Source organism: Podarcis raffonei, chromosome 5 (assembly GCF_027172205.1).
Source record: "Podarcis raffonei isolate rPodRaf1 chromosome 5, rPodRaf1.pri, whole genome shotgun sequence".
NCBI classification, from domain to species: Eukaryota; Metazoa; Chordata; class Lepidosauria; order Squamata; family Lacertidae; genus Podarcis; species Podarcis raffonei.
In genome coordinates this window covers 33,832,911-33,847,824 of record NC_070606.1, presented here as the reverse complement: position 1 = coordinate 33,847,824, position 14,914 = coordinate 33,832,911, and the positions used below count along the sequence as shown (strand labels likewise).

General features: G+C 44.5%; 1 protein-coding gene across 1 annotated transcript in view; it reads right to left on the bottom strand.

Annotated features, from left to right (window-relative positions):
* Window positions 1–778: 778 nt before the first annotated feature.
* OIT3 (oncoprotein induced transcript 3) overlaps window positions 779–14,914 on the bottom strand; it is a 34,199-nt gene continuing 20,063 nt past the window's right edge. The window contains exons 7-9 of the mRNA XM_053388571.1: window positions 12,586–13,001; window positions 3,354–3,453; window positions 779–1,488 (exon numbers count right to left, since the gene is read on the bottom strand). Coding sequence (XP_053244546.1) covers window positions 1,315–1,488; window positions 3,354–3,453; window positions 12,586–13,001 — 690 coding nt within the window. The 3' untranslated portion in view covers window positions 779–1,314. The remainder of the gene's footprint in view (window positions 1,489–3,353; window positions 3,454–12,585; window positions 13,002–14,914) is intronic.

Genomic DNA, 14,914 nt, shown 5'->3' with positions numbered 1-14,914 from the left:
AGGAAGAGGACAATGCAAAGGCCTTAAAGGGGAACAACACGAATTCTGGACTTTCCTGGCCAGGGCTTGCCAAAGGCATTTTCCTACTTGTGTTGAAGGACAAAAGGGAGCCTTCACCCCCATTCTATATATTGACTGGAAGTTTAATTTTACTACACCTGAAGGCAGCATCTCACCTGAAGGCCCATTCCCCAGCATCTGCTGCATGAGGCAGCTGCCCCCTTCTGCCGAATGGTAGGACTGGCTCTGATTCTAGCATAAGTACTTTGTGGGCTATAGAGAAAGATGTTCCCCAACAGTATCACTGAAGTCCACAAAATTTATTGAATAGGAAATAGAGACTAAGTTGGTAACCCTATTCACACTTACTTTGGAGTAAGCACTATTGGACAAGGTGGTACTTACTTCTGAGCAAACAGTAATAGAGTTGCAGTGCATTTCTTTTCACTGAATCCAGTAACTTGAATTAATCCTATGAACTTCAGTGGTCATGCAGCCATCTTTTACTGGGTGAGATCTATCACACTGACATTTGGATTGGTGTTCATGAATCTGTCGCTGTGAAGAGCTTCAACACCTTTCCAGACTGCAAATTACTATGCCACTGGTTCATCTGGCTTTAGGAAAGATTTTTCTAGGTCATGATGATATAGGATCTCACCATTTAAATACTATAAAGTGGTTCAAAACTCCTAGATTTTGAACCACTCTGCACTCTCAGCACCCCTTAGTTTGTGTTGATTTCAACACCTAAAAATGATCAAGTGTGCTAGTTGGTATGTTGCAGACAGCGTCTCCCTCCTCTATGTCAGTGTAGCCTTGTAAAAAACCCAAATTCCTATTCATGAAAATGTTATGGATCTGGACATTTTACATGCTCTTTGAACTAATGATTTCTAAGAAAAATTGGTACCATTGTCATCCCTGTGATTCGAATGGCCCATTTAAATTTGCTTCAACCATCCATTATCAGACATCAAACAGCATTTGGATGAGATTGCATCTAATCTCACCTTAGCAAAGATCATAGGCTTTCACTGGGGAAAGAGGAAATCACATGGTTTTGTTTTGTTTTGTTTTGTTTGTTGCCTTTATTTTCTTGCCAAACACAGATGACTGCTCACTATCGAAGGTACATAGGAGAAAGCATCAGTGAGACAGCATGTTCACAAGATAAGACAGCCTTTGCCAACCTGGTGCCCTCCAGATGCTTTGGACTACAACTTCCATCAGCCCCAACCAGCATGGAAGCTGTAGGCCCAAAAAGGGGGTCATAGTCTGGTGGGATCTAGGTTAGTGAAGGCTGAGATAGATCTACTCCACATCAATTCTAATGGGACCGCCTGTGAGGATGCGATTAGCCATGTGACTGGCTTCCTCTTCCTCTGACTCTGCCCATCTGCGCATCCGTCTGCGGCAGCCCTGGGCACAGCGAGACCTCTCATCCATCACTCCACACACAAGGACACGGCAGTGGAGGAACACTTCCTGAATACAAAAGGAGATAAACAAATATGAAGGATCCCAAATGGCCTGGGGGAATCTGTCACACACATCTGCAGAATCCAGGGATTTGCTAGGTAAATGAAGCAATTCAGGTTGGTGGGGGGTAGCAGTATTTGTACAGAAGCCAGAAACTCAGAAAACACCCTTTTTTGCCTCTCAACCACATGCAACCTATAGGCTTCTGCAGTGGCATGTCTGAAACAGAAGTTCAGAGAAGCAACCTGCTAGGCTTGGAGCTTTTTAGGCTATGAGGCTTACAAATGATTCTGCCTGGGGCTTAGTATTCCTTCTATCTTCAGTGTCATCTGCTCCTGAGAAGAAGAAATCGACTGAAAAGGCTGCACTGGGATTTTATGCCATAAAACAAAGCAGGTCAGGTATTGATCCAGCAGACACCTCCACCCCAAATCGGCAGACTTATGTGTACATGTTTTGCATATTATTTGCATTGAAAATAAGCTTAAATAAGAAATAAAGAAAATCATAACAGATAGGTCACAAAGTTTTGATCAGGGTGGTGATTTTAAAACCAGACAGGTTGTAAGTAATTTTAGGTTGCAACAGTATTCAATTTCTGAACAGGAGTTGAAAGTGGTGTCAACAAGCTAAACAGATAACATAGTTTCAGCTTCTGCTGCACTCAACAAAGTTCTGTCTCTTTTCCAAGTAGAGGGAATATCTACACCAGTGGTTTTCAATCTTTTTGAGTCCATGGCTCCCTTGACCAAGTACCGTATTTTTCGCCCTACAGGACGCACTTTTTCCCCTTCAAAAATGAGGGTTGCGCAGAGCTGCCTGCACTCCCGGGCGGTGCACAGCTCTGCGCAACCTTCGGGAGCCTGACTCTTCACGCCTGGCTCCCAAAGGTTGCGCAGAGCTGCCTGCGTTCCAAAGCCTGGGGTGTGCTGAAGAGCGCTCCTGGGCTTCGCGCAGCTCTCCGCAAGCCTGGGGAGACCGGCGCGGCTCCCTAGGCTTGCGGGTAGCAGGCTGTTCTGGGGGCTGGGGTCGGGGGAAGCTCAGGCTTCCCCCGTGCCAGCCCCGTGCCTGGGGGGAAAATATTTTTTCCCCTTTGTTTTCCCTCCAAAAAACTAGGTGCGTCCTATGGGGCGGTGTGTCCTATGGGGCGAAAAATACAGTACATTCTTTCTGCAGCAACCCATGGGGCTCAGGAACCCAGTTATGTCACCCCTTGCCTGCAGAGTTGGCAGAGCCTCTCACCCTTTTCCAAATACCACCCCTTGTGGAGTGTTTCCTCAGCCTCCTCTCCCCTCTCCTTGGGAGTCCTCTGGGCAGCCACAGCTGCCACCCCTGGTCTCTGAGCTCCACCTCCAAAAAGAGGTGCCTCCTCACACTGCCCCACAGGGGCTTGGGAAGCACTCCTGTCAGCCCCAGAGGCACCAATCGCCTGAGGAGCTTGTAACCAGGGCTGCTGCAACAAATAGCTGTGGAAGCCTTTGGGAGGCAGAAACGTGAGAGGGCATCAGAGGAGGGAGTAAAGGAAAGAGGGACAGAGGCCAGTGCTGCCCGCGACAATATTGCATCATCCTATTGCATTATATGTGTGTGTGCATTGTATACATATATATATTCTCAATCACCCTCTTTGTCATTCCTACACTGTCAGTATGAAAGTATGAAATAAAAGCAGAAGACAGGGAACCAGCATTAGGAAAAGCATCTCTAGCAAACTGTTATCCTTATGAAATCCCTTATGAAGAACTGGAAGAAGGCAATACATCTCTGATTTGCATCCTTCAAGGGCAGCTCCTGCATCTATTGTCCATGCATGTGTCAGATGTTTTGCTATCAAACTGCTAAAGGAGCAGCTGCTACGCATTTTCACTCACCTTGTTGTCCTTACCCACAAATTTGAACACTGGTACTTGGAAGTGCTTGGCCAGATGATCTTTAGATGTGTATTGCTTCACAGAGTCATCAGAAACACAGCTGAAGAAAGAGAAAAATGTTAATGGTTTTCACAGACATGGGTGGGGGAATCGCAACACGTTCCTCCAAGAACAGAGGCAGCAGGGTAGAGAAGCTGACTCTCCTTGCTTAATAGATGTGTTAGTGGCATAACATCCAAAAATGAAGAGTGGATGGAAAAACAGAAGTGAGAATCAATAGCACTGCCAGAAATTGGGGGAGGGGGGAAGCAGCCAGAAAAATTGTCAGAATGCACAGTGAATCTCTGAGCATGCTCTCTCCCTCTCTCTCTCCCCCCCCCCGAAAGCCAAGTAATTGGCCAATGTATTGCAATCAAGATTATCCTCAGTTCACCTTTTTGACCAGAGATACACAGACAATAAAGAGCTGGCTCAAGCAGACATGAGCATTTAGTTCAAAGAATATAGTTTCAGAACTAAAGGCGCTCTGGAAACATCATCATCTCTTCCTTCCCTTTCTGATTATTCTCAAAAACACCAAATTATCACAAAAATAAAGTAACTTTTCACAGCAGCCTTTTATTTTATCCTGTTGATTCATTGGGTCTTGTAACAGCTTTGCAGCTTGGATTGTAGGTACTAAGGCAGGAAACAAACCATAGTTAAAGGTGGCTTGAAAGAAGGATATGCACAAATCTTGAAGGTCTACATAAAGACAGGGTTCTGTCTTGGGCCCGGTCTTATTCAACATCTTTATCAATGACTTGGATGATGGACTCAAGGGCATCCTGATCAAATTTGCAGATGACACCAAACTGGGAGGGGTGGCTAACACCCCAGAGGACAGGATTACACTTCAAAACGACCTTGACAGATTAGAGAACTGGGCCAAAACAAACAAGATGAATTTTAACAGGGAGAAATGTAAAGTATTGCACTTGGGCAAAAAAAATGAGAGGCACAAATACAAGATGGGTGACACCTGGCTTGAGAGCAGTACATGTGAAAAGGATCTAGGAGTCTTGGTTGACCACAAACTTGACATGAGCCAACAGTGTGACGCGGCAGCTAAAAAAGCCAATGCAATTCTGGGCTGCATCAATAGGAGTATAGCATCTAGATCAAGGGAAGTAATAGTGCCACTGTATTCTGCTCTGGTCAGACCTCACCTGGAGTACTGTGTCCAGTTCTGGGCACCACAGTTCAAGGACACTGACAAACTGGAACGTGTCCAGAGGAGGGCACCCAAAATGGCCAAAGGCCTGGGAACGATGCCTTATGAGGAACTGCTAAGGGAGCTGGGCATGTTTAGCCTGGAGAAGAGGAGGTTAAGGTGTGATATGATAGCTATGTTCAAATATATAAAAGGATGTCACATAGAGGAGGGAGAAAGGTTGTTTTCTGCTGCTCCAGAGAAGCGGACACAGAGCAATGGTTCCAAACTACAAGAAAGAAGATTCCACCTAAACATTAGGAAGAACTTCCTGACAGTAAGAGCTGTTCGACAGTGGAATTTGCTGCCAAGGAGTGTGGTGGAGTCTCCTCCTTTGGAGGTCTTTAAGCAGAGGCTTGACAACCATATGTCAGGAGTGCTCTGATGGTGTTTCCTGCTTGGCAGGGGGTTGGACTCGATGGCCCATGTGGTCTCTTCCAACTCTATGAATCTATGATTCTATGATTCTATAAAAGCTGAGGATCATTTTTCAGCCCAAGGGCTGCATTTGAACCTGGGATAGCTCAGTAGATAGAGCACGAGACTGTTAATCTCAGGGTCATGGGTTTGAAATGATTCTTGGACTAGATGTACATTTCTACATTTCTGTGATGATGATGATGATGATGATGATGATGATGATAATTTACCCCACCCATCTGGCTGAGTCTCCCCAGCCACTCTGGGCGGCTCCCAATCAAATGTTAAAAACAGTACAGCATTAAATATTAAAAACTTCCCTGGACAGGGCTGCCTTCAGATGTCTTTTAAAGATAGGATAGCTGCTTATTTCCTTCACATCTGAAGGGAGGGTATTCAACAGGGTGGGCGCCACTACCGAGAAGGCCCTCTGTCTGGTTCCCTGTAACCTCACTTCTCCCAATGAGGGAACCGCTAGAAGGCCCTCGGTGCTGGATCTCAGTGGCTGGGCTGAATGATGGGGTGGAGACGCTCCTTCAGGTATACAGGACCGAGGCCATTTAGGGCTTTAAAGGTCAGCATCAACACTTTGAATTGTGCTCGGAAACGTACTGGGAGCCAATGTAAGTCTTTCAATACTGGTGTTATGTAGTTCCAGCGGCCACTCCCAGTCACCAGTCTAGCTGCCACATTCTGGATTAATTGCAGTTTCCGGGTCACCTTCAAAGGTAGCCCCACATAGAGCGCATTGCAGTAGCCCAAGCGGGAGATATCTAGAGCTTGCACTATTCTGGCGAGACAGTCTGCGGGCAGATAGGGTCTCAGCCTGCGTACCAGGTGGAGCTGGTAGACAGCCGCCCTAGACACAGAATTAACCTGCACCTCCATGGACAGCTGTGAGTCCAAGATGACTCCCAGGCTGCACACCATGATTCCATGATTTCCGTCTCGACAACTTCCCAGGGGGCACATGCCAATGGAGAGTGGGGCCAGAGGCAACAGGGAACAGAGCAATGGATGCGAATGTTACCTTTGAATAGAAGGCTACTTTCTATATTCAAACCCACACACCTCTCTATGGCCTCCATCCAGGTAACGTCCAGTTAAGCAAGAAACATTATCAGAGTTCAAGGCAAATTCTAGCCAGGAAGGGGGAGAGAGTCGCACGAGCCAGATAAAGAGGTCTGGAGGACCACATTTTGCCTTCAAGTCCTTGCTCTACACTTCTTCCACACAGGCCTGCCAAATCTAGTTGACCAGAGCTGCCAATGAGTCAGTCAGATGCATACTTTGCAAGGCAATGCCTATTTCAAGCTGTATTTGGCTCCCACAAGAACTATTTGTCTCTCTCCAACCAGATATTCTTGGGGATGATTATACCTCTGAGGTTTGGGGGCCTGTGATACCAAAAAATGGATGAGTCATACAGTTATCTTAGTAGGTTTTCATCTGAACATGACACGGCATCTTATTCTCAACCCTGTTAATCCAGAATTGAAACTAGTGGAATTAATTCAGAGGAAGTAGATGAAGTATGCACTGTAAATGTCATTCCCTTCAAAAGTATGATATAATAGTACGGAAAATGCCCCAGCTATGAATTAATTGAGAAGAGGGCAATCCAAAATTATGTGATGTATTGTATCTGGTGTTTTATTATTACCGGAGCAGTTTTATTATTACCCTTCCCTTTTCTGGAAGGGGATTTTTAAAAAAATAATAATTGATAGATGTTATTTTTCAGTAACCTGTCCTTAAAAAAAGAAAAAAAAGAAGAAAGAAGCCATCTGGTTTTGCAATATAAGACAACATGGCATTTTTCTTTCCAGCAACCTAATCTCAGGAATGTGGACTTTGAATGTTCTAAACGCTGTAGATAGGAAGAGGAAAGAAACAGACTTGAACTATTATGCTCTTCCCCTGGGTATAATGATATTTAATACTTGGACTTATGGCATAAATAGCTAATTAACTGCTTATCCAGGGGTGGGAAAGAAAGGGCTCATTGGGCAGGATTTAATTACATTTTTAGTCATAATGCAGCTCCCTACATTATCACCAAAAAGGAGGAAATGTTTTAGTTGACATATGAAGCATGCTCCAAACCTTGTTGTTGCAGATACATATCCCAGGCACTCACTGTCTAAAGGTTAACATACCGTATATGTAGAGAAAATTAATGTACTGTTGTGATTTATGTTCCTCTGTTATTCAAAGCTTATCCCGTATTACAACAAACTAACACCTCTGGGACATGATGTGGCATTTGAAGAGTGGCTGGGGCAAAGCAGTCAGATGGGTGGGGTGTTTAGAGATATATGGGAGAGACAGCAAGCAACTGGGCACCTGGAATGTAGATCACAACTACAAGCTTTGCCTGAATAGGCAAGTGTATGAATGAGTTGTGTGAGGAAGACTGAGTGGCAGCAGTTTACAGGGACGTCATTTGGATTGTGGAGGACTACCAATGTTGCTTTAGGACTAGAAAAACCTGGCTTCCGCACCTCCATGATACCTGTTCAGTGAATTTGTGAATAAAACCGAAGTCTCCAGTGTGTTCTCTTCTAAAAATGACTGATTGACTCTTGCCAATAGGAAGATTACCCTAAAATAAGAGTGTAACTGAAGTCTATTATCATGACGCTCTTTCATCTCCTCTTCTCCAGGCTAAGCATTCCCAGTTCTTCCAACTGGTTTTCCTCGGACTCAATTCCCAAAACCCCTCACCATCCCAGTAACCACTCCCTGAAAAAGCTCCATTTTGTCAATGGGTTGTTGTTGTTGTTATTATTATTTACAATATATGGTTTCCAGAAGTGAGCACTGTAATTCGGGTGGAATTCACCGAACAGTTGCCAATGGCAGAAGACATCTGCAGGGATTTCTGTTTGTACATCAGGGTCCCCCCTATGAAATTGGCTCTAGGTGGGTTGGCAGCCCACACCTCACCCCACTGAAAAGGATGTGGGGGTTGTTCCATCTGGCAAGCTGAAATGCCTTGATGGAAGGCTTAACATTGGGCGACACTGAATTTCTCCCTCAGTTCTCCAGATGCAGCCTGAACATGGTGTATAAATTCTTTATCGCAAGTGTTTATTTTTCAGACTCCCTAGGATGTTGGCCCTATCAGTGCCCAAAAATAGATGTTATATCTGAAAACAGCAAATTCTGCTTAAATCCAGCAAAGCAGAAATAAAGTTCCTTTGCAGGTTTTTTGTGCGTGGAAATAGCCTACATATTTGAGGGTTGTTTACATGCAATCTAATAAAGAATTATGAAGTCGGTATCAAGCAGTTATTCACAGACCACAGGCTACGTGCCTGGCAAATTTTCAATTTAAAAAATGAGTTTAGGGTTAGCAGTTTTAAAATTGCTCCAAAGGCAGCGGGTACAAAGATGGATCTCTAGAGGGAATTTATAAAATTTATGAGATGCATCTAGAAAAGACAAATACCCACATATCTTAGAAGACAAGGTAAACACCAGATGCTACCGAAGTGTTCATCAATAAGGGTGCCCTTGAAGGCATGGTTGGTTCTTAATTGATTACAAAAGTGTACCGTTTAAAAGAACAATCCTGAAAGGAAATTTCATTAATTGTTTGTAATGAAAGTACCTGTATATCAGACTGCAGAGCAGAGGGAAAGAAGAAAATCAAAACTACTACATCATCGCTGCTGGGAGACCAGCCACCTATGCTCTCTCTCTCAACTGCAGCCAGTCTCCTTGAATTGTTTCCATCCCAGCTTAGTGTTATAAGAACTGCAACTTTAAGAAGTAATGCACAAGCTTGCTTTTCTCCTCCTCTCTTCCCATTCCTTCTGCTTATGTGTCATGTCTGTCAAATAGTACACCAGGTCTGTTTTACTACCGATCTTTGTAACCTGCCCTGAGAGTGGTTTTCTGACCAAAGCATGTGGTAAAAATGCTTTAAATAAATAAATAGGCCTAGTGGCTTAGGCCTTGCATGTGATGAAGTGGAGACTAAGTCATGAAATATGCCACAATATAACATTATTAGTCTTCACAGTGCTTCAGGACTTTCTGCTGTTTTTGCTGTGACAGATTTTAGCCTTGCTCCCCTCGGGGAACTTGTATTTTATACAACTTTAAACCCCAAGGGTACAGCAGTATAACAGTCAGTTTTGATTATACAGTTTGGGGGTATGGATGCTTTTTGCTTTGCTTTGCTTTGCTTTAAACAGCAGGTGAAGAACATGAAAATAAATGTCTCAGAGTCACTGCCTAGCAATTGTGTGTTCATTTGACAAGAGAGGAAATGCATGATCAGTATCTATTGCTGCTCTGGAACACTCCAGACTGAAGGTGGGGGATTGGCGGCGCAATCGTGTGGCGGTTTAATCAGAAGGAAGTCCCATTATGAGGCTTATCACTAGTAAACATGTTTAGGATTGCACCCCAAATACTTCGATGTTCCTCCATTTTAAAGACTCCCCTCACATAGACAGAACCAGTACTGTCATTAGGCCAACTAGGTAGCTGCCCTCAGAGGCATGCAGTAGTACTGACCTTTGAGGGGCACAGTTTTATACAAATTAGTTTTATCATATAATCTTCTGTTGTCCATTACATTCGGCTTCACGGTCCAAGTTTCTGGCCCCATATTTATCGAGAATTGCTGACGGACCTCAGGAAGCCCAAATAATATACTTATTAAACGACGAAGATACAAGTAGATCCCTTGCAGTCGCTAGATACCTGATTAATGTTTTATTTCAAAAGAGGAGAAATGGATCACTGTATGACTCTGACAGCTTAGCTAAACTTAAGAACCATCAATAAGTGCCAGAACTAAGACGCATACCCCCCAAAATCTGATGGATTTGAATTGTGGTTTACATAGAGGGAGCTTATTGTGTATAGTGTTTACTTAACTGAAGTAAAATTGGTTTTATATGGGTGTTTTAACTTGGAACTGTTTAAATTGTATTGTTTATGGATAAATTTTGATGTATTGTTTTCGATATGGGCCAATGGCCGCAATAAATCTATATATATACAAATTAGTTTTTGATATCTCTTATAAATTTCTGATAATATTTTACTTTTACTTCATATTTTGAAGAATTTTTATCATTTCTGAAGCAATCCATACAAAGACATGTTTTTGGAAAAAAGAAATTAGGGTGAAAAAACGATCTGAGGAGAAACCAGAGTAAAAAAAAAATTGGTGGTGGTGCAAGTAGTTAGCTTTGTCTAAAGCACAAGATAGTCTGCACATAGATACCAGCAAGAGAAGTTAGTCCTCCTGCCTGACTTGCTGGTCTTTTATGTACAAAGCGAAGTGTTTTATGTGAGGAAACATCCAACCAACCTGACTTGCTTGCCATCTATAGTGGAGCAGCAGGCTAGCAACAGAAATATCTCACAAGGCTCCCAAATGTGTAGCTTGGGAGGGAACTTAATCCTGCAAGCAGGACCTGTGTATGTGTGTGTCTTTTGAGTGCACTTCACAGAGCTTTTGAACACTTCTTTCCAATGGCAACGGAAGCGAGAGGCACTTTCAGCTCTTAGCCAGGAAGGGGTCTCTCTTGGTTAGTCTTGTATAGTTGGAAGGGACACTAAGTCACCTTGAGCTGCAATGCAGGAATCTCAGCCAGATCATACATGACAGGTGGCCACTGAAGGAGAGTCCACCACCTCTCGTGGGAGTCTGTTCTACTGGCAAATAGCTCTTACTGTAACTTATTTCCACATGAACCCCACCTTTTTTCTCTGACAGACAATCTGGGACTAGGCACAGATTTCATCTGTTTCCGTATAAATTTTGGGACAGATTGAAGCAACAGCTGGTATAAGTGCCCAAAGATTTAAGCACTCTCCTTCCTAACGCTGAAACATGTCTAATCGTACCCCTCTCTCCCATGCATTAAATCTGTGAAACTGAATCCTGGTTTTGGCCATTAGCTGGCAAAATTGTTCGTTTAATCTCAGAGAATTATTTCCAACTTTGTGACACTGGCAAAAATAAGAATAAAAGGTATGTTGAAGCCAGCCTTATGCCTGTTCCATCACACCCAGCCTCCATTTTGCTGTCTCAAGATGCCCTCTAGAGGATAAAGGCAGCAATGGGGTTGCAGGACACACATGCCATAAATATACAGTACCAGAGCCTTTTAACAGGAGGAGCTGCTCATCATGATTAACATGGAGTTCTGGAAGCCCCAGAGCTCGGCTTCCTGTCTTCTCCTATGCACTTGTTGTTCCTCTTTTTCTCCTTGCTGCTGCCGTTAAAAATACATACAAAGCATTCACAATGTTCCAAGTTGCAGGCAGCGAGTGGATGTTTGGAGCCTGAGGTTTCGGAGTGCCTGAAGGAATCCTGGTAGATTTAATGAGCCACCCGTATAGAAAACACAGAAGTCCTTGGGCCAAACAGTAATAAGTCTTGATGTAGTGATACTGACATACTGCTAACTGCTTGAGGAACAATTCAATTAAAAGCCACTACACATGTTGCTGCGAACATGCTCTTTGCTTTCGCAAAATGACTCTCTCGACCCCCCAAAACTCTCTAGGCTTGCATATGACTTCACACTTGATGGTGAAGAATAGGCCTGAAGGCCTTTGAGGGCAATGCCAGGCCACTGCAATTTATCCTTGTCCCCATCTGCAGGAGAAGCACATTGGACTCGATGGCCCTTGTGGTCTCTTCCAACTCTATGATTCTATGAAGTGGGAAGCATAGAGTTCATGATTGGAGAATGGAAGCATTTCTGTTTCACTCTCCGTTTGGTCTCTATGTGCAGAAACAAGTCACCCAAGTCTCCAGAATGCTTTCCTCACAAGAAAACTGACCCTGCAAGAGTCTACCCAGGAACTCATTCTTGGGAAGATGGAGAGCATGGAACTATGTATATATTATAGCACTTGGTCAAATCCTTTCTGCTGACTTATATCTGAAGAGTCCTATGCCCCAGCAATTGCTATGGTGGGGATTGTTGCTACTGGGGGTGGGGAATGGAATGTGTAAAATGGCCTCTTCAAATAATGACGGTAAGATGCGAAAGAAGTCCAGAGTACTTACTGTATGTACATCTCCAGTCCAGAGGGACTTATTTTATAAAGGAATATTTTGCAAGGGGGGAAAGTCTCATGCCTCATTGAGGGCTTTAAGCAGGCTTTCCACTGAAGTAATCCAATCACTGAAGATCACAATTCTGCTAATTGGTTAAATATGCTCTAATGGTGGGTCACCAGATGGCCTACAAAGAAGGGCAAATGGCTTTAACTCTTGGCACCAAATTAATTACCAGTCATTACAATCACAGGGAGAGTTGGCTCCTGTAACTGCAGTTGTAAGACATCCATTTGCTCACCCAACGGCTCCCTCTGGTTCCTTTTTATGAAGTGGGTAGCTTTGCCTGGGTAGCCATGACAGCTGGCGACTGTTCTGACGGGCAGCAGAAAAAAACCATTTTGCCTTGAGAAAGGGGTGGCACTTTCTGTTATCCTCCATGCTCTGAGAAACCCAAAATAGCAACGAGAACAGGGGTTTTTGAACATCAGGGAAATGAAAGAAGCAGCGCCAACACTCACCCATCTCGAATCAAATAGTACTTCAGGATCTCGTCAGTCTTGGAGGTAGGGGTGGCGAAACAGCTCTCCACTAATGTCTCAAGACCGCTCACATGCACCAAGGGCTCAATTCCAAAATACAGAGAATCTCGGAGTTTAAGGGTGGGGCGAGCATCTCCGTAGGCCTCTTCAAACTCATTGTCTTTGAATATCTCGAGGGTAAAGGGGAAGACCCCCCGGTTGCGGCTCACGATCTCAAGCGGCGAGTTCTTCACATTGGGGACGTAGCCCTCTGACATGGTGTAGTGGCGAGGGAATTCACAGGTCACAGGGATCAACAGCTTCCCTGTGCGGACAATGATGTCACCATTGCTGCCAGGCGTTTGCTTGGGCAAGCCAGTCACCATATTGGTAGCGATGATTTTGTCATTTACCACCTGGGGCAGAGAAGGAAAGATAACGTTGTGAAGCCAGATGGACATAGACGAGGAAATATGTGAAGAGGAACAATTCTATTATGACTGAGCGAATCTGCAAGAGTGCAGGGGAAGAGGGACAGAAGACAGCTTCCTAGGAACAAGAAACTCTACAGTACTGTCAAAATTTGCTTTTAAAAAGCATTCTAATTATTTTATTTATTGAATTTATATACTTCCCTTTACCTGGAGGTTTCAGGGAGGTTCACAGAAAAGATCAACATAAAAACCACAATATATATAATCAAAATAAAAACAATCCTATAATGCCCACCCCGCGACATTTTAAAAGGGCATAGGATGTCAATCAGATCAACCAAAGGCCTGGTTAAAAAGGAATGTTTTTGCCTGGCACCTAAAGGTGTATAATGAAGGCGGCAGGTAAACTTCCCTGGGGAGAGCATTCCACAGATAGGGAGCCACTGCAGAGAAGGCCCGTTCTCATGTTGCCACCCGCCAGACCTCTTGAGGAGGAGAAACACAAAGAAGGGCCTCAGAAGGTGATCTCAGGGTCTGGGTAGGTTCATATGGAAAGAGGCGGTCCTTGAGGTATTGTGGTCCTGAGCCATTTAAAGTTTATAGGTCAAAACCATCACTTTGCAGTTGGACCAGGTAATATGCTCAAACCATCTTGCTCCAGTGAGCACCTGGCCACTGAATTCTACACCAGCTGAAGTTTCCAAAGCGTCTTCAGAGGCAGTCCTATGTATAACGTATTGCAGTAATCTTACCAGAGCATAAGGTAAAGGTAAAGGGACCCCTGACCATTAGGTCCAGTCGTGGCTGACTCTGGGGTTGCAGCTCTCATCTAGCTTTATTGGCCGAGGGAGCCGGCATACAGCTTCCGGGTCATGTGGCTAGCATGACTAAGCCGCTTCTGGCGAACCAGAGCAGCACACAGAAACACTGTTTACCTTCCCGCCAGAGTGGTACCTATTTATCTATTTGCACTTTGACGTGCTTTTGAACTGCTAGGTTGGCAGGAGCATGGACCGAGCAACGGGAGCTCACCCCGTCATGGGGATTCGAACCGCTGACCTTCTGATTGCCAAGTCCTAGGCTCTGTGGTTTAACCCACAGTGCCACCCGCATCCTAACCAGAGCATGTTGTTTAGTCGTTTAGTCGTGTCCGACTCTTCGTGACCCCATGGACCAGAGCACGCCAGGCACCTCTGTCTTTCACTGCCTCCTGCAGTTTGGACAGACTCATGTTTGTAGCTTCGAGAACACTGTCCAACCATCTCGTCCTCTGTCGCCCCCTTCTCCTTGTGCCCTCCATCTTTCCCAGCATCAGTGTCTTCTCCAGGGAGTCTTCTCTTCTCATAAGGTGGCCAAAGTACTGGAGCCTCAGCTTCACGATCTGTCCTTCCAGTGAGCACTCAGGGCTGATTTCCTTAAGAATGGGTGCGTTTGATCTTCTTGCAGTCCATGGGACTCTCAAGAGTCTTCTCCAGCACCATAATTCAAAAGCATCAATTCTTCGGCGATCAGCCTTCTTTATGGTCCAGCTCTCACTTCCATACATCACTACTGGGAAAACCATGGCTTTAACTATACGGACCTTTGTTGGCAAGGTGACGTCTCTACTTCTCAAGATGCTGTCTAGGCCTGTCATTGCCCTTCTCCCAAGAAGCAGGCGTCTTTTAATTTCGTGGCTGCTGTCACCATCTGCAGTGATCATGGAGCCCAAGAAAGTAAAATCTCTCACTGCCTCCATTTCTTCCCCTTCTATTTGCCAGGAGGTGATGGGACCAGTGGCCATGATCTTCGTTTTTTTGATGTTGAGCCTCAGACCATATTTTGCGCTCTCCTCTTTAACCAGAGCATAGACAACAGTAATTAGGCTATCCCTGTCCAGATAGGGGCATAGCTGG